At 52.5% G+C, this 20,031-nt stretch overlaps 2 protein-coding genes across 4 annotated transcripts in view; one reads left to right on the plus strand and one right to left on the minus strand.

Moving 5' to 3' along the window:
• The window catches only part of PTPRA (protein tyrosine phosphatase receptor type A), a 119,470-nt gene extending 117,449 nt beyond the window's left edge, over positions 1-2,021 (minus strand). Inside the window, exon 1 of the mRNA XM_041488156.1 lies at positions 1,775-2,021. The gene's annotated coding sequence lies outside the window, so the exon portion shown is untranslated. The remainder of the gene's footprint in view (positions 1-1,774) is intronic.
• A 1,608-nt stretch (positions 2,022-3,629) lies between these two features.
• Positions 3,630-10,040, plus strand: MAVS (mitochondrial antiviral signaling protein). Of its 3 annotated transcripts, none has more exons than XM_041488158.1 (7): positions 3,630-3,684; positions 4,302-4,431; positions 4,542-4,722; positions 5,055-5,272; positions 5,659-6,244; positions 7,342-7,496; positions 7,925-10,040. In XM_041488158.1, exons 2-7 carry the CDS (start codon positions 4,315-4,317, stop codon positions 8,582-8,584), a joined length of 1,917 nt encoding a protein of 638 aa, XP_041344092.1. In that variant the 5' UTR covers positions 3,630-3,684; positions 4,302-4,314; the 3' UTR covers positions 8,585-10,040. The 3 variants fall into 3 exon arrangements, with proteins under 3 accessions (XP_041344092.1, XP_041344091.1, XP_041344093.1); XM_041488157.1 differs by lacking the exon at positions 3,630-3,684 and adding an exon at positions 3,693-4,165; XM_041488159.1 differs by lacking the exon at positions 3,630-3,684 and adding an exon at positions 3,700-3,839.
• The last annotated feature ends 9,991 nt before the right edge of the window (positions 10,041-20,031 follow it).

Consider the following 20,031-nt stretch of genomic DNA (forward strand, 5'->3'; position numbering starts at 1 on the left):
GATGCTTGACAGAGACAGACAAATCCTCCCTGCAAACCTGGCTGCAGCCCCCCCCAGGCACATCCTTCCCCTCCCTGCCACCGGCTGCTGCAGCAACAGGAATTAAAATAAAGATGAAAAACTCCTGTTGGGGTCGCAGTTTTATTTCCTGTCGTTTCTAGAACTCCTTGTACAGGAGTAAAAAAAAATGCTTAAATATTTCCAAGCATCCTGCATGCTGGCAGCAAGCTCCCCCCAGCCACGGGCAGGCAGAGAAGGGATGACTAATTTTTTTTTCAGCATAAGATGCTGGGAGAGCGTCCTGTGAACAAGCTCAGTAAATTCCTGAGGCTCCCGGCAAGGACTCCACCACTCCTTGCGAAACTTCCCAGCTGGAATTGAAAAGGCAGAAAACATCGTTTTCTCTCCCTCGACAAACAGAGCTTGGGATTCCTTTCACGACAGTATTTGGATTTTTAATGTCAGTCCATATTTAGCAGGAGGGAAAAAAAGCCTCCCTTCCTTCCTGTCACATTTTCCACCCTCGATGACATCCAAGATCAGAAACAAGCAAGCGCTGGCCGGGGAGGGAGGATGCAGCTACCCGAGCGTGGGAGAGCTTGGAGAGGGGCAGCAGGGACATTCCCATTTGGGATTCCCGTTTCAGGGGACACACCCTTGGAGGAGTGGAAAGAGCCAGTGAGAAGGGGACGGAGCCCTGGAGAAGGGACAGAGCCCTCAGAGCCCACGGCAAGGAGGGTGTCCCTTCCAGCGCTCCAGCCTGGAGCATCTCCCAGAGGGATGGCCCAGGGAGCAGCCAGGCCACAAGCCCCCAAGCTGGGATATTGGTCCCAAAAGAAGCCTTTGGCCACCTGCATCTGCCAAGGAGGGTCTGGTCCGACTGTGGGTCAGGAGGGTTCCTCACTGAGCCTGAGTGGTGGAGGTGTCCAGGGAGCCCGGCCATCCTGCAGCAGGGCAGTGGTGGGTGGTGGCAGGAGGTCGTGGCCATGGTGGCCCCGTCCTGCAGATGTTTTCTGGGTCTTGGAGGGGTGTCCTCAGCTTGCACCCCCGTGGGTTGCTGCAGACCCACAGGAGGAAGTTCATAGAATCATGGAATGGTTTGGGTCAGAAAGGATCTTAAAGCTCATCTTGTTCCATTCCCTGCCATGGGCAGGGACACCTTCCACTGGCCCAGGGTGCTCCAAGCCCCATCCAACCTGGCACTGAACACTTCCAGGGATCCAGGGGCAGTCACAGCTTCTCTGAGCAACCTGTGCCAGGGCCTCCCCACCCTCACATGGAAGATTTTCTTCCTAATATCTAATCTAACCGTACTCTCTTTCAGTGTCAGGCTATTCCCTCTTACCCTGTCACCCCAGGCCCTTGTAAAAAGTCTCTCCATTTTTTTTGCGGGCTCTCTTCAAGTACTGAGATACCCCCATTAGGTCTCCCGGATCCTTCTCTCCTCCAGTCTGGACAATCCCAATTTCCCCAGCCTTTCCCCGCAGGAGAGGTGCTGCATCCCCATCAACTTGCTGGCCTCCTCTGGCCTCGCTCCAAGGATCAAATCCAAGAGCCCCAGCCCGCGATCGCTTTCACAAATCACTATTCCCACTAACAGACACCCCGCAAACACGCAAACCCCAAACCCCAAGTTCGGCGCAGACGGGGCGGGGGTGCCCCAACTCCACGGACACGCGTGGGTCGCGCCCGCCGCCCCTTCCATCACCCCCACGCCACCACAACAGCCCCGTGCCCATCCCCGGGGGTCACCTGCCACCCCCTCCCCGCTCACCTGCGGCCGCTGCTCCCTCAGCGCCTCCCGCCCAAACGGCTCCGCTGCGAGGCCGCCTCGGCCGCCCGTAACCATGGACGGCGCAGCGGGGGAGGGCGCGGGGGTGGGGGGGGTCGGGGGAAAAGGGGAGGGGGATATGAGGGAAGGGGAAGGGGTGCGGGAAGCCCCCGCCGCCCCTCGGGGCTCTCCCGGCGCTCAGCGGCGCCGCCGCCGCCGCCCGCCCGCTGCCGCCGCCATCGTGCGGCTCCGGGCCGGGGGCGTGGCCGGGGCGTGGCCATGGGCGCGGCCATGGGCGTGGCCAGGCGGGCCCCCGGCGCGTGGCGGTGCTGCCCCCTGGTGGTGCGGAGGCGGCACTGCGCCCCCTCCGCCCCCGGTCCCGCGCCCCAAAATTCCGGAGTAGGAAATGAATCGATTAACTGTTAATTAGGGAATTAATTGCAAACAAAATGTTTCGGTGGGATACTATGGGAATGCCGGAGAGGGGCCTTTAGGAAGGAGCTGCGGAGGCACGACAAGGAGTAAGGTGTACAAGTTGAAAAATGGGGAATTTATATTGGATGTTAGGAGGAAATTTTTTTCTCTGACCATGGTGAGAACAGGAACAGGTTGCCCAGGGAAGCTGTGGATGCCCAAACGCTGGAAGTTTTCAAAGCCAGGTGGGATAAGGCCTTGAGCAACCTGGTCGAATGGGGATTCTTCCTGCTTGTGGCAGAACGGCTTGGAATAATCCTTAAAGTCCCTCCGAAACCTTTAACATTTTGTGATTCTATGATTCTATTATCTTTATTGTATGATTCTGTGATTCTGTGAATAGAAATTACTAAGTGCAACTGAGCGGCTTTTTCTTTTTTTTTCTCATGAGGTAAGTTTTGATCACCAAAAATATCTCCTCTTAATTAGAAACAACACAGAAAAATTATCCCTTTTTATAATTTACAATGAGAAAAGCTGGCTTCAATTAATTATAATCACAGGATGCTTTGGGTAGGAAGGGAGCTTAAAGACCATCTGGTTTTACCCCCTGCCACGAGCAGGGACAACTTTCCACTATCCCAGGTTGCTCCATCACCTGTGGCCTCGGACACTTCCAGGGATGAGGCTTTTCTGGACAAACCGTGCCAGTGCTCACACGAAAGACCAGGTTCCTCATATCCAGGTGGAACTTCCATCAGTTTCTGCCTTTTTCCTCTTGTCCCATTGCTGGGCACCACGGAGCAGAGCCTGGTCCATCCTTTTGGCACGCCACCTTTAGATGTTTATACACATTAATGAGGTCCCCTCTCACATGTCTGTTCTCGAGGCTGAACAGGTCCAGATCCAAGAATCACAGAATACTGAGGGTCAAAGGGACCTCTGGAGATCATCCACGCCAACCCCCTGCCAAGGCAGTGTCACCCAGAGCAGGTGACACAGGAATGTGTCCAGGTGGGTTTGGAATGTCCCCAGAGAGGAAGACTCCAGGGCCTCCCTGGGCAGCTGTTCCAGGGCTCTGCCACCCTCGACATAAAGAAGTTCTTTGTCATATTGGGATGACGCTTCTTGTGTTTTAGTTTATGGCCTTTAGTCCTTGTCCTGTCGCTGGGCACCGCTGGAAAGAGTCTGGAACCATCCTGGAGATATTTATACGGATTGCTGAGATGGTCTCCCAGTCTTCTCTTCTCCAGAGTGACCAGGCCCTGCTCCCACACAGTCTCCTGGCAGGAGGGATGCTCCTGTCCCTCGCACCCGCGGCCGCGCTCCAGGTCCGCCACGTCCCCGCTGTCCTGAGGGACCCGGAACCGGACACACCCCCTGTCAATCACTACCTGTCAATCACCGTGACGGGCGTGAGCCACAGCCAATTAGCGGCGGACGCGACGCAGGGGGGCGTGTCCATAGCGGTGCCGGGCGCGCGGCGGCGGCGGGCGCAGGTGAGGGGCCCTCAGGGGCCGTGAGGGCGGCAGGGAGGGGACCCCGGGGCCGCACCGGACCTCGCGGCCGCCACAGCCCCGGCCGCCACCGCCGGCCGCTCTGCTAGGCGGATCTGCGGGCGGAGAACCTCCCGGAACTCCCCCGGGGGCTGAAGGTCGCGCTGAGGGCGGGGGGGCCCCCGCCGTGAGGGCGCTCAGAGCCGCGTCGCGGCCTGCGGGCCGCTGTTCCCTGTGGGAAGGAGCCCTGTGCCTTCCCCTTTGGCTTTTCCATTGCTTATGCGGGATTCCCGCCGCGGCCCCTGGCGCTTGTCTTGGCCGTGCCGCCTGTTTTTCCCTGTCGGCTGTCGTGACCCTGCTCCCAGCCCGCCGGCGGAATCCAAACTAGCAGGGTGGGAATAAACACGGCGTGGGCGATGGGAGAAAGAAGCGAGGGTTGTGGAAGTGAAGCTGAGCGTTGAACTTAAACCCAAGCGAATTCTCTGTGCGTGTTTTCCAACACGATTTCCCCTGTCTCGTCGCAGTGTCTGTGCCAGGGCACGGTGCCTGCCCGAGCTTCTGGAGACAGGCTGAGGGTCACCAGCAGCCTCTGCTCACCCGGAGTCTCTGTCCCTCCGCAGGTGCTGAGCCAGGATGGGTTTGGCTGAGGACAAAGTGTACACCCATATTACGAGAAACCTCAGGAAGTTCGGGACTATCCGAGTGGCGTCGCTGGCCAATTCCCTGACCTGCCTGGTCGATTCTGACAGAGTAATTTCCTCTTTTCCTGAGCTCTGCCAGGCTCCTTTCCCAATGGCAACATAGAGCTGTCTTACCTCTAAGCCAGACCTTCTCTTAGATACCCTGTGTGTTTTTCCTAGGATGAACTCCTCGCCCGGGAGGAGACACGGGGCAACCAGGCAGCTGTCTTTAGGTTCTATCAGCACCTGAGGTGTCGGAAGGGCTGGGTGCAGGATCTCATCGAGGCACTGCACCAGAACAACGCAGGACACTTGGCTGATGAGCTGCAGGAAGTCTATGATACCTGGCAACTTCGACCTCGTATGTAGCCTCATCCTTCCTGGGTGTGCCCTGTGGTGTGTTGAAGGTGGGGACATGAAGTTGTCTCTGTGCCTGCCTTGGATTCCCATGGTGTTGGAGGTGACTGTCCCAGGGGTGTCCTTCACTGTGGTGACATGTCTGAGGATGATGGGTCCATGTTTGAAGGTGCTTGGGTTGGTGGTGGGCTGAGGGAAGATGGAAAGATGAACAAAGGGGTGCTGTGGGCTTGGCTGATGTGGGGACAGAGCAGGGACACACACAGGGCTGCCTCAGCCCCACACTTATCCTCTGCTTCCTCAGTTTTCCCACAGTGATCCACTTGTCTCTTCCAGGTTCCTCAGCTCCTGCTGCTCCCTCCTCCCTTCCCAGTGATGCCCATCCCACTGTCTCCTCCGTCAGTGCCCAGACACCATCCCGGGGGCCAAATCCTGCCCCGTTGGCTGGGCAGCCACGCCGAGACCCGGCCACTGGTGACCACCCACCTGTCCTGCCCAGTGCTGCCACCCCCACGAGCATGGACCTGGAGGCCAGACTTCCTGTGCAGGAATCGGTGAGCAGAGCACATGTTGGATGGGGACACAAAGATCCCTTTTGGACCTTTTGATTGGCTATGGGGAGTCTGTGGTGGGGCCAGGCTCCTTCAGGGCCACCCCAAGCAGCCTCTTGCTGCTGATCCCTGATGCATCTGGAGCTTACAGCTGATATACGGCCATGTGTCTGCTCCCTCTCCTGTCTCCCTCCATGGGGGGAGTGCAGGGTCTGCTTTGCCAGTCCAGGCTTCTCTCCACAACCCCCAACCCTTGGGTGTGTCCCAAGGAGAGACCCCCGATCCCCTTCATAACCAGCCTCTCGGGGGTCACTGCTCAGGGTTTGGGACACCCCCGTGGTCCCAAACCCCCTCATCCCAGTCATTTAACCCAACTCATTTCCTTCCAGCTCCCCAAAAAACTCCCGGAGCAAGAGACTCCCCGGCCAGTTCTGGAGTTCTCCCCAGCTGGGAGCAAAGTCCCTGGCGGAGCGAGCGGTGGGCACAGCGGAGAGGGGAATCTCTCACACCCCGCCGGGGCCGTGCCAGTGCCAGCGGGGACACCAGGGGTGGCCATGCCACCGGCCGTGTCCCCGGAGCAGGGCCGGGACTGGCTGAGCCGCCGGCCGGTGTGCGTGGACAACGGGTTTTTTGGGAACGCCAACCACCTGCACCGCGGCACGCCCGGCCTGGCCCTGGGCAGGTCTGTTCCATCGAGGGATGCAGGTGCCACTCACAGCCCTGGGCAGCCCAGGAATGAGCCCGAAGAGAACTCGTATGTCTCCACAGAGTCACTGCCAAGGCTGGAGAGGGCCACTCATGGTGTGGGGCAGCAACCCCCAAACTCAGTGCCAAAAAAACAGCCCGTGCCAATCTCTGGGCATGGTGAGCCCACGGGCAGCTTCGTGGATGTGCGCAGCCCCCTCCTCATCCAGGAGCAGTTTGATGTGGAGAAGAAGCGGGTCGGGATGCTGCCAGAGCACCCAGGGAGTGGAGGTGGGTTTCCCTCCTGGCAGAACCAGGCAGCCACTAGGGAGCAGGAGGTGCTGCTGAGAGTTTCACTGCTAGAAAGAAACTGGGATGCATGTCCAGAGATGGGAATGGGTCTGGGAGGGCTCTAGAGCATAAGTGTGATGATGAGCAGCTCAGGAAGCTGGGAGAGCTCAGTCTGGAGAAAGGGAAGAAAGAGAGACCTTCTCACTCTCTGCAACTGCTTGATGGGAGGGTGGAGCAAGGTGAGGATTGGGCTCTGCTCCAGGTAACAAGCAACAGGATGAGAGGAAAATTGTTTCATGGGAAGTTTAGGCTGGATAGCAGAGAAAATTTCTTTTTGGAAGAGATTGTCAAGCACTGGAAAAAGCTGTCTAGGGTTAGGGTGGTAGTCACCATCCCTGGAGGGATTTAGAAGACATTTGGATGTGGCATTTGGGGACATGGGGGGGGTTAATGGTGGCCTTGGCAGTGCTGGGGAAGTGGTTGCGAAGACATTTGGATGTGGCATTTGGGGACATGGGGGGGGTTAATGGTGGCCTTGGCAGTGCTGGGGAAGTGGCTGGAATAGAATAGAATATTTCATTTGGAAGGAACCCACCATGGTCGTCTCATCCGTCTGCATTTTAATTTTGTCAGTGGAGCAGCTTTGGGGTGTGAAAGTTCTCCCCCTAGTTTGCAGAGATCTTTGTATGCATGTGGGTGAATTTCAGCATCTTTTACATCTTTCACCTTTGGGCATCATAGAATCAGGATAAAGCCCTGTCCTCCACACCAAGGTCTTGGGGTGGGAAAAAAGACATCCAGCCCTTTCCCCTGTGCCGTGTGGGGTCAGCACCTCCTGGCTGGGAGGACATGGAGTTTCAGGAGCCTTAAAAGCCTCTGTTTGCCTTGGTGTTCCCCAGCCCTGCAGCCCACCCTGCATGAGTTACCTGCAGCTGCAGGGAAAGCTCAGGTGCCACAGCAGAGCCAGGGCACTGGGTCCTGCTCCCTGTGCCACCCCCTGAGCTTGGGGACTGTCCTGTCACAGCTTCCTTGAGGAAGAGCAAATCTCACCTTTTAGGCCCCCTGGTTAACACAACACTTTATTTTCTCCATGACAGGTGCTTCGATGGAAACAACTACCGTGGCTGCTACCCCTGTGCCCAGAGACACGTTCCCATCCCGTGACACCTCTGTGAAGTCTCTTACGCAAGAGAAGAAACTGCCCATTGGGAATACAGCCAGCAGCACCCCCTCTGTGCCAACGAAGGAGAAAGTAGGTGACCTTTCCTCCTGCCACTTGGATTTCGTTCGTGTCCTTGTGCACTTCCCATGTTTAGGTGATTTTCTGTTGCAGTGTCACACTGAGCTGGTGATGAGTTTATTCAGGGATTTTTTTCCCCCACTGTGGTGTTCACATTACCGTCCACACGCTGTATGGTGGAGCATGGGAGAAGGGAGCCAAACTCTGTTAGGCTTTGACTCCTTATTTTTCCCCACTTACTTTGCCAGTCAGTCTCCTGGCTTCCAGGTGCTGTTTTCCACTTCTCACTGCCTGCCTCCCTCCTTCACCTCCCTGTTACCTGTGACCCAACCTTGTTGATGCAGGCTGTGTTGAAGCGGGTTTTTGTGGGACCTGTGTGCCCAAGACCAGGCCATTGGGTGCTGCCCTTGACACCCAGCCCCTCTCCTTGTCTCCTAAAGGTGCTCCCGGCCTCGGCAAACCCTGTCCTGGGCACAGCTGTGGTAGGCGGCTCCGAAGGCGTGGCTAGGAGATCAGCTTCCCGGGTGAGCTCTGCCACAAGCATTTGGGTGTCTCATAGTGATGAGGAGAGGGAAGAAGAGCTCAGCAAGCCAGGTGTCCTCGTGTCCACACCTCAGGGCAGCCCAGAGGTGGCTGGCAGATGCCCAAGCTCTCGGGAGCCCAGCAACCCCCGTTCCACCACCTCCAGCAGCCTTGGCCTCAGCAGCGACCCAGTCCTGGTGAGCAGGGATAGCCTGAGCTCAGGAGCAGCATTGCCCAGAGTCTCCTCAGTTCCTGCAGGGCCCAGAGAAAAGGAGGCATCTGGAGCAAGAAGAGACTCCTGTCCTGCTCCGAGCTGGGACAGCAGCTCCCTGGACACCCACGAGCTCCGTGTGGATCATCACCCCAGCGTCCAGCTTGGAGCCGGCAATGACGGAGTCAGTCCCCTTCGAAGCTCTGTGAATTCCAGCTCTGGCAGTGGCCGTGATGCTGCCACCAGCTCACCTCAGGCCAGAGTCCCAAAGGGGGACAGCAATGGCCTGTCCCTGCTGTACATCCTTCCAGCCATCGGTGTCATTTCTGCCGTGGCATTCGCTGTGTACACCCGGCTGAGGAAATAGTGGATAGGACACCACGACCGTGACACAGCCAGGGGGATTCCTCTGGCAGCAGGATTTTGGCCAATGCATTTGAAGCCTGAAGAGTAGCAGGGGGCAGTAGCGGCGTTGTTAAATCTTTTTCTGGAAGGTTCTGCTAGAAGAGGCCTTGGTACATGATGCTGTTGGGTTTGGGTCCATTCCCTCCCATTTCCCAACCATCTTCTTGGCTGTAGCCTTCTCTTTTCCTCCGCCCCGAGGAGAAGATCTCGCTCCAAAATGATCCATTGAGTCAAGAAAGGAAAGCACTCATGGTGATTCTCCCTGTCTTTCTTGTTTGGTCCCAGGAAGCCTCAGGGAAACATGTACTGGTTATCCAAAGAGTGACCTCCAGGTTCCTTTGTGCAATGCAGCCAGGAGAGGTTGTGAAGATATCTTGTAACAGCTGATTTTCTTGGCTCTGCTCATCTTGGGTTGAAAATGTGCCCAAGGGTGGGTGCAGCAGCCTCCACTGGATGTCCCATGTTCAGTTTGCCTTACTTGGTGTCTCTGGCTTTGCTGCTCCTTCTGGGATTGCTTTGTGTAGTACTGACCCTGGGGATAAACATGAGAGTCAGGAAAGAGCTGCATCTAACCAGCATTATCAAGGATCAGCCTTATTTCACTCCCTCCAGGCAGGGAAAGGGGTTTCTGTTTTAAGAGGAATGTTTCAGGCAATGCCAACTTCAAGGAGCCTTGGTCCCACAAAAGGTTGTTGGGTGTCTGATCTTTAGGCTGGATTTTTGGAGCTTGGTTGGAAGGGTAGATGGAGTTCTTGCCATTCCTGTTGCTATGGGGTAGGGGTATAGGAACCTTCTGCCCAGGCTGGGACACAAACAGGATCAGCTGTGACTGCAGGGAGGCCATACCAGGGTCTGAGGTGCTCTGAGCTATGGGGAGACCTTGTAGCACTTTCCAGTGTCTAAAGGGCTTGGAACAGACTGGTCTTGGGGACAGTGTCCCTGACCATGGCAGAGGGCTGGGATGAGAGACTCATTAATGGCCCTTCCAACCCCAGCCATTCTGTGATTCTAAAATGCAGTGAAGCAGCAGCAGCCTAGAGTAATTATATTGCTCCAGGTTGCTCCAAGCCCCATTCAGCTTGGCCTTGAACTCTTCCAGGGATGGGGCAACCACAGCTGCTCTGGACAATCTGTGTCAGTGTTTCACCATGCTTTCAGGGAAGAATTTCTTCCCAGTATCCCATCTATCCCTGCCCTCTGACAGAGGGAAGCCATTCCACTTTGTGCCGTCTCCAGGTCCTTGTCCAAAGTCCCTCTCCAGCTCTCTTGTAGCCCATTGAGATACTGGAAGCTGCTGCAAGGTCTCTTCTGAGTGTTCTCCAGGCTGAGCACTCCCAACTCACCCAGCCTGGCTCCAGAGCAGAGGGCTCAGTCCTGTGGCCTCCTCTGGACTCATGCCACCAGCTCCACATCCTTATGTTGGACACAATCTTATTGTTTAGCCCAACCTTTTATACCCCTCATGTTCATGTAGTGCAGCTGTGTGCCCTCTGTTCCCTGTGTGATTGGTCTGTACACCTCAGCACTGTTTCTCATTACTTTCAATGCTGTTCACCTGCTTTTCACAGCTGTAGCCCACCACACCAGCTCCACATCCTTATGTTGGACACAAGTGGGGTCTCACCTGAGCAGAGCAGAGGAGCAGAATCACTTCCCTCATCCCCCTGTGTCCAGTAACTTACTCATCCTGAATTCCTACCATCAGCCCAACTTCCCAAAATCTGCTCTTCCTGCTGGCAGGGAGCTCAGCCCTCAGGAGCCTGGCTGCAAAGTGCAGCCATCACACCTGGAGCTTGGCCTGTGGTGGGAAAGATCACTCAGCCTTCAATGGCTGCTCCTCCCTCCCAGTAGTTTCCTTCTGCCCAAAAATCCAAGAAGTGCCTCCATAAAACTAAGGACAGCCAAAGATGCAAGAGGGGGGTGTTGACTGTGGTGTGTCAGGGCTGCTTTCCAGAAGAGCTCAAGGTGTTCATCCCTTGCTCAGTGCCTGGTGCTGAAGGAGGAAGGGACTCTCCTTTAAACACACTCAGCCCCCTCTGCCAGGAGAGGGAATGTGGGGCTGCTCTTCCCATTACAGAAAAAATGGTTATCACTCCCTGACAGGAGGCACAGGAAGGGACTTGCCTTCTCCACACTTTCTGTAATTCAGGGCAGATCCATGAGATCCCAAACCAGCTGCATCCATACCAAGGCCCTCTTCTCTGATGCTTTACTTGCCTGTGAAATTCTTCCCATGTTTTTCCATACATTTAAGCAACAGCTTGTACGCTTTGCCTTTTCATGTCAGATTTCTCTTGTGAAACAGCTGGTTTGTCACCACCTCAGACTGGGAAAAGCACATGTTCAGATTGCTGCTGTGAAGTGCCAGGATTTTCACAGTTGTTACGTAGCACTTTAAAGCCTCATCGGCAGGAGATGGTGCAGGAGGGAGCTGTGTCCCAGCACATCTTTTACTAACAGGCTAAAAAGCCTTTTACTAACTATAATAAATTGGTTTGATGCTTCACACTTAACTTGTTGTGATTTGTGGGACAAAGAGCTGGAGGTTGATGATGCTGTGCCTGGAGGAAATGCTCTGAAGGGCTCTGTTGTCAGTGACACTGAGAGACTGAGGCCATTGGTGCCAGGAAGAGGTGACAGGGTTCAGGGAAGCTTCCAGACCTCATTTTGGAGCAAACATAGGACCTGGTCCAGAGGATGCCCACCATAGCAGGTATTCCTGTTGCTGGTAGGATGCCCAGGATGAAAACAGGGAAGATGGTTCTCGAGGCAGCAAACAGCTGAGCTGCACAAGCCAGGATGTTGTCACCAAAGAGGAGCTGGACTGTTGCAGTACATTCACAGTTGAGACAGCCACAATACACAGAGTGTCACCATGCAATTTCAGAATTCTTTAAGCATTCACCCATACAGAGTAACGCCATGGCACTCGAGAAGGCTGCAAGCATCTGCCCTTCTTATTGTTTAGCCCAACCTTTTATACCCCTCATGTTCATGTAGTGCAGCTGTGTGCCCTCTGTTCCCTGTGTGATTGGTCTGTACACCTCAGCACTGTTTCTCATTACTTTCAATGCTGTTCACCTGCTTTTCACAGCTGTAGCCCACCAGGGATGAGGCTGGCCACAGCCCCACTCCTAATTACCACAAACTGTGTGCCTAGACCAGACAAGTTCTGGGAGGAGAAATGCACCAAGCATCTGGAAAGTGTTGCAAACTTGAAGGGTGAAGGAGCTGAGGCTGGAAGAGAAGGGATTTGATGTAGCCAGGTGGACACAGTGCACAGATGTGTGCTGAGCTTGGTACCCACCCAGGCCAGGATGCTGCTTTATTCATTATCCAGGTTTTCTGCTTGAATTCTGTCCTGGGATCCTGCCCAGAAAATGGGCACCTTTTCCATGCTGGGCTGCCTTAGCCACTCTGGGTTCAGCTCTGGAGGTGCTGCTCCTCTCTTCTTGTGCCCTGAGCAGCTCTGACCTGCAGAACAGAGGCACCAACATCCTTAAACCACTGTTCACCCCCTGTGTGCTGTTTGGGGACAAACAGGAAGCTTTTGGGAGGGAACAGCCCTTTCCTGTGCCCTGTCCATGCTCCCAAGGGCTCTGCTCTGTGCCAAAGCTGACACACGAGCTTCCCTCACTTTCTGCTTTCCCAGCTCCAGCTGTTACAGCCCAGGTGTGTCAAACACAGTCAGCAGGGGCTGAAAACACCCAAGAGCTTTGGCAGCTCAGCCAGTTCCTTTTTTTACCCAAATGAAAGCAACGCTGCTCTGAAGGAGATGATTTGTGTTCAGAGAGCTCATCCTTTATCTCCTGTCGCTGCCAACCCCATTTATCCACTTCCTCTACTCACCCAACAGGATATTAAAATACACCAACTGAATTTGACCGATCCCTTTGTCCCATTTGCACTCTGGCAGCCAGGATTCAGCAAATTTTCATGGCAAAAATTATCACACCTTTGTGGAATGTTGGTGACTGATCCTTCAGGTATCGAATTAATGCCTGAGGATTGTGGTGAGCTGGGATTACCTCGGGGCATGTGAGGAGCACCCTGGGTCACCGGGGCTTGGTGTGACAGACAACAATTAACATTCCAAACGGGAATCTCCACAACGGGAGCTGTCATGGCATCCTCTAGGCTGGGAATCTGTGTTTGTCTTTTAAATTTTCATCCTGTTGGTTGTTGCTGACACCCCTCTTCATGGTTGCCTCAATTTTTCCACCACCAGGGGTTTTCCTGCTGTATTTGTTGATAAAGGCAGGATCAGGGTTTAAAGAACAAGGATGTATCCACACGGGAATTATGTTGCGATGTAAAGGAGAGCTGAGGATTTTAAGATCTTAGCAGGAAATTCTTCCCTGGGAGAGAATTTCCTCTCCTCCAGGGGAGGCCCTGGCACAGGGTGCCCAGAGAAGCTGTGGTTGCTCCTGGATCCCTGGAAGTGTCCAGGGCCAGGTTGGATGGGGCTTGGAACCACCTGGGATAGTGAAGGTGTCCCTGCCCACGGCAGGGGATGGAACGAGGTGGTTTTTAAGGTCCGTTCAGGCCCGCCATGGTGGGTTGCAGACCGCCCCACGTCTATATGCATCGTCATCTGCATATGCAAATCATATTCAAATAAGCCCCTCCGCGCGCCCCAGCCCAGCCGAGCCTACTGCGGTTCTTCCCTTCGGCCCACCGCGTTGCCATAGTTACCCAGCTGTCAATCACTGTGCCTTCTCCCGCCCTACCCGGAAAGCTCTCTCGATCATTGGGCGGTTGCCGTGTCAATCTCGGCTCAGAGGAAGCCCATAGGTCAGAGCTGCCGCATATCGACCCGCCTCGCCCGGGTGCACGCTTCCGATTGGGCAGCCGCGCTTGTCACTCTACATGGCCGAGAGCAGGAGGCGGGCCCGTCTCCCCGCCGCCGCGCAATACCGGCCTCCCATTGGCGCATCCTCCTGTCGCTCTGCGCCGCGGGGGGCGCGGATTGGCGGCCGCCTCACGGGGTGTCCCGCCCCGCGGGGCCGTGCGGCGCAGGCGCGCCGGGGGCGGTGGCTGCGGCGGTGGCGGCTGAGCGGGGCCGGAGCGGGGCCGGGCGGCCCATGGGGCCGGGCCGCGCCGCCGATGGAGCCGCCGCTGAGGTGGGGACAGCACGGAGGGACACGGTGGGGTGAGGATTTGTACGGTATCATCAGCCTGGGAACAGCACTGTGGGGCGATGGCACGGCTGGTTTGGGGACAGCACGGAGGGGACACGGTGGGGTGAGGATTTGTACACCAGGCAGCACATGGGATGGGGCTGTGGCAGATGCTGAGGTTCCCAAATTGGGGACCTTGGATGGGAAGGAAGGGAAAGCACCTGGTGACAGAGGGTGAGGAAGAGGGCACGGCAGGACAGATGGAGAAACCAGGATTTTAGGTTGTGGGGCTGGACTGGTAGCTGAAAGCAAAGCAATGGAGAGCAAAGGGAATAGTTTAAATTTTGGGAGGGAAGAACCCAGCAGGTTTGGCAGGAGCTGGATACAGATCAAACCAGCTTTCTAAGGAAAAAAAAATTCCCTAGAACCATATTTGTAAATGTCCTACTGGAAACAGCAAAATGGATGGCAGCCTTCATTTTGGGAGCAGCAGGAGCTGCTGTGCAGGTGCCGTGGCTGTCCCTGACTTCAGCCATATTTGAGGAATAACCAAGAGATTATTCCTTGACTTTTGCTGGAGTCCTTCCTTCTGGAAGGAAATTGTCACACCCTGAAAATGAAACAGCTTGTGTGTAATTCCTTGGTACCTGCACAGCTGTTAAAAAGGTGTGAGCAAGGAATCTGGGCTGAAAACAGGGATCAGGATTCTGCTGCATCTCAGCTGAGACTGGCAGTGCTGAGACATTGTTGTTACCATATTTATGGGAAGTTTTAAGAGTGTTCCTGCACTTTTTTTTTGGTTGCTGGTGAAAAAGGCAGCTTCCCTTCTGCCCTTAGTATGAAAAATAGGAATAGGGGACTGTGAGGTTGTTAATTAGAGACTTGTTAAAAGGCTGCAGGGACGTGAAGGAGATATCTGGTATGAAAATGAGGGAGGACTCAGAGCTCTGCATTGGGTGATGATTCTCCTTTGCCTTGCCTGGGGCAGTTTCTGTGTCTTCTCTGGAAAATGTGGATTAAAGTTGGCATGGGATACTTTAAGGAAAACAGGAGTTCTGGCAGCTTTCAAAAAAGGGTTTGGATCGAGTCTGGAAGGTCAGCATGATGGGATTTGGGATTACAGTGTAGTCTGATTTTCCTAAATTATTCTTGTGCTAAGTGGAAGAGAAATGTGCTGGAGCAGGTGAGTCTCTTAGCAGGGACAATGCCTGATGTGACAGTCATTCATGTTTTGCAGTTAAAATGCTCCATCCCACCTTAAGGAAGACTCAAGCCAGAATGAAAGGAAAGCACTTAATGGGTGTGGGATCAAAAATATCTTCTTTAGCTCCCACTTGTCTGCTGCTGGCATGTGGCAAACGAGCTGGGTGACCTTGAGGCTTGTCTTGCCTGGCTGTGCTGGCAGAAGAGCCCCACTTCCCCAGGAATGAAAGGATTTCTGCTTGTGATCCTCCTTCCTCCTCGGCCCTCCGAGCCTGTAATGAGCAGTCAGGGCTGTCTCACTGCAGAGAGCAGGGAACAGGACTGGATTTGGGATAGATCTGAAATAAACTCTGCACCCAGTGTGCCAGCTGTGTGCCTTCATGCACCTTGGGCTTTTAAATTGCCTGGAAATTTAAATTCCCTGTTTGAAAGCCATGTGGGAGTGGTGCTTGGGGACATGGATTAGGGGTGAAGGTGACAGTGCTGTGCTAACAGTTGGAATTGATCTTGGAGCTCTTTTCCAGGCTGAAAGATTCTGTGAAATGTTTCCTGGTGCACTGGAGGGGCTTTACTGCAGACACTGGCATTTTCTGTGTGCCCCTGGCAGAAGAGGGAGAAGTCAAGGGCACTGTTGCTCTCAGAAGGAGCTGAGAACAGTCCCTGAAAACACAAAGTGGAGATGTGCTGAAGCTTTGGAGTGTTACGTTGGCATGGGGAGTCTGACAGGGTTGTTAGTGCAGGCATGTCATACACAAAAACTTGATCAGTTTCAGGAACACTACAGGAAAATTCCCTTCTGGTGCTGAATTATCAGTGTCACTATTGAAATCCATACTTAAAAATTGGACTGGGAAGATTCCAGATGAGTAACGAGGATATTCCCATCATGGTTCTTAAGGGAGCTGTGGCTGTGGGCAGGGTGAAGTGTCACAGACATATTTTATGAAAAATCCTTTTGCTAGGATCTTTTCTCTTGAGAAGCTGGGAAGCTTCAGCTTCTCCATGTTCTGCTGCTTTGGAATGTGATTTGAAGAATTGTTAACCCATCATATGAAATTGTTTTTAGTTGATGACCAATGACAGCCACCTGTATCGAGGCTGTGAACAGTCACGAGATTTCCTTTTCCTTTTCCTTTTCCTTTTCCTTTTCCTTTTCCTTTTCCTTTTCCTTTTCCTTTTCCTTTTCCTTTCCTTGGATCCTTTTCTCTCTATTTTTTTTAGTATAGCATTTTAATATAATATAATATCATAGAATAACAGATCAGCCTTCTGAAACATGGAGTCAAGATTCTCATCTCTTCCCTCATCCTGGCACCCTCGAACACAGCCACAGTGAAGCGCCAGGCAGAAACCTGATGATGGTCATAGTGAGCAGGGGAATGTTTTTTTAATGAATCCTTTTTATGAGAGAAAGAGGTCAGCATTTCACTTCATCAGCTTTCCCCCTTTTCCCCTTCCTCCACTCTCTCCCTGCTGATCCTGAAATCTTGGGGTATTCAGAGGTGAATTTAGGTTATTTCCCTGGTGAGCAAAATGTGCTTCTCCCTTCTGTAGCTTGTTTGTTTGTTCCCTGAGAAAATATTATTTCTCTTCAACTGATCACTTTTTTTGGAAGTTTTAGTATCTTCTGTCAGGATCATGCAAATACATAATGGACATATGACTTCAAATTTTGAATTTACAAAGTATCCAAGAAAAGGTAAAAATAAAATGCTGTTTTGTCACCTCTTTAGTAGTACAAAATTTAAGCTTTGATGTTTAAATATCCTTATCTGTTTTGGAATGGTGTATGAAATATGAATTCCTATCAGAGCCTCTTTTTAGGGATGGGAGGAGATGTGGACTTAGTGTCACTTTATATTAAATGCTAACGAATTGTATTTTTTTCTCAGCTGTAAAATTTCCAGCATGGTGTAACACTATTAAAATATAATATTGACTATTTCAGAATAAGCCTAGAGGTGCTGTCACACACTGAACTAAATCATCACATAATCTTTTTAGCTCCTGATATAATTGGCTCAGAAGTTAAGGATCACTCTGAAATACAACTCGAGCTGCTTGTTTTGTGATGAAAATCCACCATGGAGATCTTTAATTATATCACCTCTTTCATCTTGACAGTTCTGCAGCTTCCAGAATAAGTCTGTTGAGGGCTTTTTTTATTTACACAGTGACCAATTTTATGAAGTAATTTACATATCAGATAAAGGCAATTTCTTTTTATTGCCCTGAAGATCTTACAGTCTGACTGCAAAAGGGATTTGAAGAGAGGGTGGCAGCTCTTGCTGTGGGCACACAAAGTATCCTGGAGCTTTTCTGGAATTATTTAGTCAGAACTGTGAGCCCTTAACTTTGTTGGCAGACCAGTCTTTTGTTTGTTGCTGCATATCCATGGATCTGCCCCTGAGAAGAAGGTTTGTTTTTGAGACAAAGAGCTGTTTATATGAAAATATATAGAGAGAGCTGCTTTTAAAATTGCTCAAGGAAAGTAAAACTTTGTCAGGCCAATGGTTTGGGTTGGGAGGGACCTTCAACACCATCTGATTCCACCCCCTGCCAAGGGCAGGGACACCTTCCATTAGTACAAGTTGTTCCAGCCTGGCCTTGGACACTTCCAGGAATGAGGCAGCCACAGCTTCTCTGCCCAGCTCACTGAGAGTGGGCTTCATGGCTCTCATCCTCTAAAAAACAACAGAGTTTCTGTAAAGAGACAGATTGTGGGAGGTTTGGAGCTGAGAGCAGAGGATTTCCTGCCTTTCTTGGAAATGCCCAAACACCCAAGGAACACCTAAACCCTTCCCAGAAGGTGCTGGGCAGGAAGAGAACCCAAATGTCCACGCTGTGATGTGCAGCCTCGGGATTTGCCATCCTTCCCGTTGTTAAAGGAGGCCTGCAAGGCTCTTCCCTCCCAGAGAGCTCCAAGTAGCAGCAGGGGGGAGGTGATGAGAGGCAGTGTTTGCATCTCCTGCTGGTGTCTGGTTATTCCAGCAGAGCCTTCTGACTGAGCAAATTCAGCCTCGGGGATGCCCAGAGGGCTCCTGGGTGCCAGCAGTTCTCCTGCTGCTCCTCGAGATCTGCAGCAGCTCTCTTGGAAAAATTGCTTCAGAGGCTTAAAAGGGAGAAATCTCTGGATGGCTTTCATCTGCTGGGAAAAAAAAATAAATCAGTGTTTAGGAGAAATCTTGGTGGCAGATGGTGATGGCGTTGATCCAGGAGAGCTTCCTCCTCCCTCCCTTGGATTTTTCTAGTTCTCAGACATGGAAGAGCTGTCGCTGCCCTGCATGTTCCTGTAAGTCTCAGGAAAAAATGCCCAGTTCTTCATGTCCTTGGAATAGTTTCATGCTCTTGTCTGTGTGCCATTCCCCTTTCCTACAGAAAAGGAAGTTTTGTCCCTGAAAAGGATTGAGTTCTCCAACAGGTGTTACTGCATAGGGAATCCTTCACAGCCTGGGAAATAAGTACTTAATTTTGAGCTCACATGATTCTTCCTTGGATTCTTAACCTGTGGCTGGGATGTATATAATGAGGGCTCCATAATTAACAATCATTTGGGGTAAGATAATTACCTTAATAGTCTGTCTTTTTGAATTTATCCCTGGTGACTTCGGGAAGGTACAGCTGAGCTGCTGGCAGATGGAGAACACCAGCTGCTCAGTGTGGAGCTTTTCCAGCTGGTGCTGCAGGGAGGTGTGAGCCAGCTCTGGTCGGAAGTTGTGTCCCACCTCAGGGGGTTGGATTTGCTTTTTAGGGCCAGTGCTGAGTGGTGATAGTGACCCCTGAGCCCAGCCTGGCTGCAGTTACTCCCAGCTCTGCTGGCATCATTCCTGTTTTCCTGTTCCTGGTGAGATAGATAGTGGATAACTTGTGTGGTTTAACTCCATGCCTAATGTTCTGCCCAAATAAAAATAAATTTATGTATAATAAAAACCCAAAGATCTTGATGGTACTGGGTTTGGGATGAAATTTCCAAGGAGCTTCTCTGTTTTTTATGACCAGGAAAGCTGCCTAAACTGATGGACCCAGTTGGTGTTTGCCCTGAAATCTGGAAGGTTTATGTCGCTGAGTGTAGGAGTTTGTGAGCTTCACTAACAACTTTAAAACAAATATGTTCTTTTACTGAAGCTGTGCATGTGCTGCCAGCTGAGTGCAGGGAAGTGGGAGCCTGTTAGCCTGTGATGGAGCAGCCCCTGTGGCATTTTCAGGCATGTGGCTTCAGAGCACCGTGGTTTTGGGTGTTTGTCTTTCCTGCTGCACATCTGAGCCCATCTCCGAGTCCCCAGCCTCTGCTCTCTCCCCATTTTTACCCGTGTAGCCTGGCAGAGGGAATGGGAGGGAAGATTGTTGTCTAAATGCAATGGTGGGGATGCTTTGAAAAAAAAAACTAGTGGATTTCAGAATGCAAAAATCAAATGGCATGTTCTGACAGGAACAAATACATCCCAGAAATCATAGAATCATGGAATAGTTTGGGTGGGATGGGACCTTAAAGACCTTCTGCTTCCAGTCTCCCTGCCTTGGATACAGGGACCCCTCCCACTATCCCAGGTGGCTCCAAGCCCTGTCCAGCCTGGCCTTGGGCACTTCCAGGGATCCAGGGGCAGCCACAGCTTCTCTGGGCAGCTGTGCCAAGGCTTGCCCACCCTGACAGGGAAGAATTTCTTCTTAATGTGTGAATGTCTCCTTGTAGTTTAAAACCTTTCCCCTTTGTCTTACCACTGTCTGCCTGTGTAAAAGTCCTTGGATTGCTCCTGCTCCCTCTCTCTGTTGAGCTGCCATTCAGATTCTTTCCCTTTCATTCATGAAAAGTTATTTTTGTGTCTGTTCTTGTTTGAAGTAAATGCCTCTGAAATGGAGAGTGATTGGGGTTTGGATGCGTCTCCGAAAATAGAGCTTGCATCTTCTTTCAAGATTTCCTTTGGTGATGGTTGGGGGTGGCCTCTGTGGAAATACATAAAAATAACTTGGTGGATTAAAAATACTGTGGGGAGCTGCTGGTGCCAGGAGCCAGAAAGCTTTGGAAGGGCCTGTACAGCCACCAGATAAATCTGCCTAGGAGAGAATGTGTCCTCCAACTTGTCAGGCT

Source organism: Pyrgilauda ruficollis, unplaced genomic scaffold (genome assembly GCF_017590135.1).
Source record: "Pyrgilauda ruficollis isolate IOZ18807 unplaced genomic scaffold, ASM1759013v1 scaffold88, whole genome shotgun sequence".
In the NCBI taxonomy this organism is placed as follows: Eukaryota; Metazoa; Chordata; class Aves; order Passeriformes; family Passeridae; genus Pyrgilauda; species Pyrgilauda ruficollis.